This window comes from Tupaia chinensis, unplaced genomic scaffold (genome assembly GCF_000334495.1).
Source record: "Tupaia chinensis unplaced genomic scaffold, TupChi_1.0 Scaffold144255_1, whole genome shotgun sequence".
NCBI classification, from domain to species: Eukaryota; Metazoa; Chordata; class Mammalia; order Scandentia; family Tupaiidae; genus Tupaia; species Tupaia belangeri.
Genome location: NW_006204113.1, coordinates 2,347,765 through 2,349,701, shown reverse-complemented (window position 1 = coordinate 2,349,701; position 1,937 = coordinate 2,347,765). Strand labels below are relative to the sequence as shown.

General features: G+C 45.6%; 1 protein-coding gene across 2 annotated transcripts in view; it reads right to left on the bottom strand.

Annotated features, from left to right (window-relative positions):
* Nucleotides 1–731: 731 nt before the first annotated feature.
* The window catches only part of AS3MT (arsenite methyltransferase), a 74,822-nt gene continuing 73,616 nt past the window's right edge, over nt 732–1,937 (bottom strand). For both annotated transcript variants that reach the window (XM_006166387.3, XM_006166385.3), the window contains exon 11: nt 732–1,033. In XM_006166387.3, coding sequence (XP_006166449.1) covers nt 926–1,033 — 108 coding nt within the window. In that variant the 3' untranslated portion in view covers nt 732–925. The remainder of the gene's footprint in view (nt 1,034–1,937) is intronic.

Sequence of the window (1,937 nt, the reverse complement as noted above, 5' to 3'; positions counted from 1 at the left end):
TTTTGCCATAGGGCACGTGCGCTCACCAGACAGACAGAGACAGACAGAGAGACAGAAAGCGAGAAATCACTCCCCAGGGGGGATGGCCACGCCATAATCCTTTCTCCTCCAGTCTCCTCTCAGGATCTTGAGCACACACGCACGCATGCCCAGCGTTAGTTTAAGCCATCGGGTCCAGGACTCAAACCACAGTCGACTACATGGGAGTCCAGTGACATAGCCATTATGCCAACTGCTGGCCCCTAAATAAAATAATTATAAAAAACAAAAATACTACTACGCAGGCAGTGTGGTAGTCAAAGGCACGGGATTTCCAGTGGCCAACTGAGGTTTGAATCCTGGACCTGGTGGCATGCTTTCTCCCTTTCCCTTTCTTTCTCTCTGTCACTCTCTGGTCAGAATAATAGTAATAATAACAACAAACGGAATTAAATAAAATAAATAATTCTTTAAAAAAAAATAAAGACAGTAACTGAAGTGCTCTCCTACCCAATTTGATCGGGCAGTCCTTTGGGGTGCGTCACATGATTTCAGTAGATGCTTTATGGTAAAGGTTCAGAAGATCCTATGCAGAAGGTTAAGTGGAAGATGTGTTTCCTGGGTCCGCCTGGAAAGTCTTGTTTCCCAGGACTATTATCCCTGACCCAACCTAACGTCAGCTTCTCAGTTCCATTTCTGACCACTAAGTGGCACCAAAACTTTGACTTGGTTAGGATATAGAAAAAACTCCATTTTTCTGGATTTGCTATCAACCAATTTAATACCTTCTAAAAATAATTCTCTTCTTTTTATCAGTGATCTGGAATATGGTGCCTGTTTGCCCCTTCTTCTTTCTTCTGGTCTATGCTAGAGGGAAGAGCAAGTTTTAAAACAGGTGACGCATTCTTCAGCCTCCCCCACCCTACTGCGGCTCCGGCCATCCGATTTAGCAGCTTTTCTTTGTACCACAGCAGCCTCCGGCTACACCAGGGGGGCGTCTAGAGTTCAAATCGCCAGACCCTTCGGCAAGCTTAAATGGATCCGTAATCATATCCTGTCAAAAGGCAAACCAAAATGAAAGGACACGTTAAAATGCTTTGCTATATCCAAACACTAATATTTCTCTTTGATTAGGTTGATTTATGTAGAAGTGACATACAATTTTACAATTCCATGGGTTCCTGGGGCATAGTATCAGTCATTCTGCTATCAAAGTACTCTCTTCCAGAAACTTCTAATCAAGTTATTTCTACTTTTAAAATAAATCTCACTTAAATCTTCTTAAAAGTGATCCCAATTGAGTCAGAAGAGTTGATTTTGCTTAGTTAATTTTGTTTGATAGGTTTCCCAATTTTATGTGCCTTTTAGCTTTTGGAAATGGGATACCGAAATGCTAACACTTCTCCCCTACCCTCACCCTAACCCCCAGAAACGTGTGCGAGACATGAAAGTAAGTCCCTGCTGGCCCATACACAGCGGCTAAGCACCGCGCACTGGGAGCCGATCATGTGTGGTCAACTACAGTTTGAATCCTGGCCCAACGGTGGCTTAAAAACACACCGGGCACACACGCATGCTTAGAATCCTGATGGAAGGGAAGAATGGAGGGAAGGTGGTAGTGTGAGCACGCCCCAGTAGGAGGCATGAGCGAGCTCGCTCTGCCCTGTGGTGAGTAAAGGGAAATAAAAAGTCCCGTGAGCCAGCACCATAGCACAACAGCTAAGGGCTGCACAGAGGAAGCCAGACCCCACGTGGCCAGCGGAGTTCAAGTCCTGGACTGGCACTGTCAGAAAACACTTCGGTATGCACCCATGTGCCAAGGATCTTGCTGGGATGGAGAACTGGAGAAAAAAGGACTACCGTGTGACCAGGCCCTGTTGGGTGAGTTTCTCTCTTCCTTTCTCATGCACATGTCCTCCTGTAGGAAAGGAAAGGGAAAAGAGGAGGGAGGGAGGGAA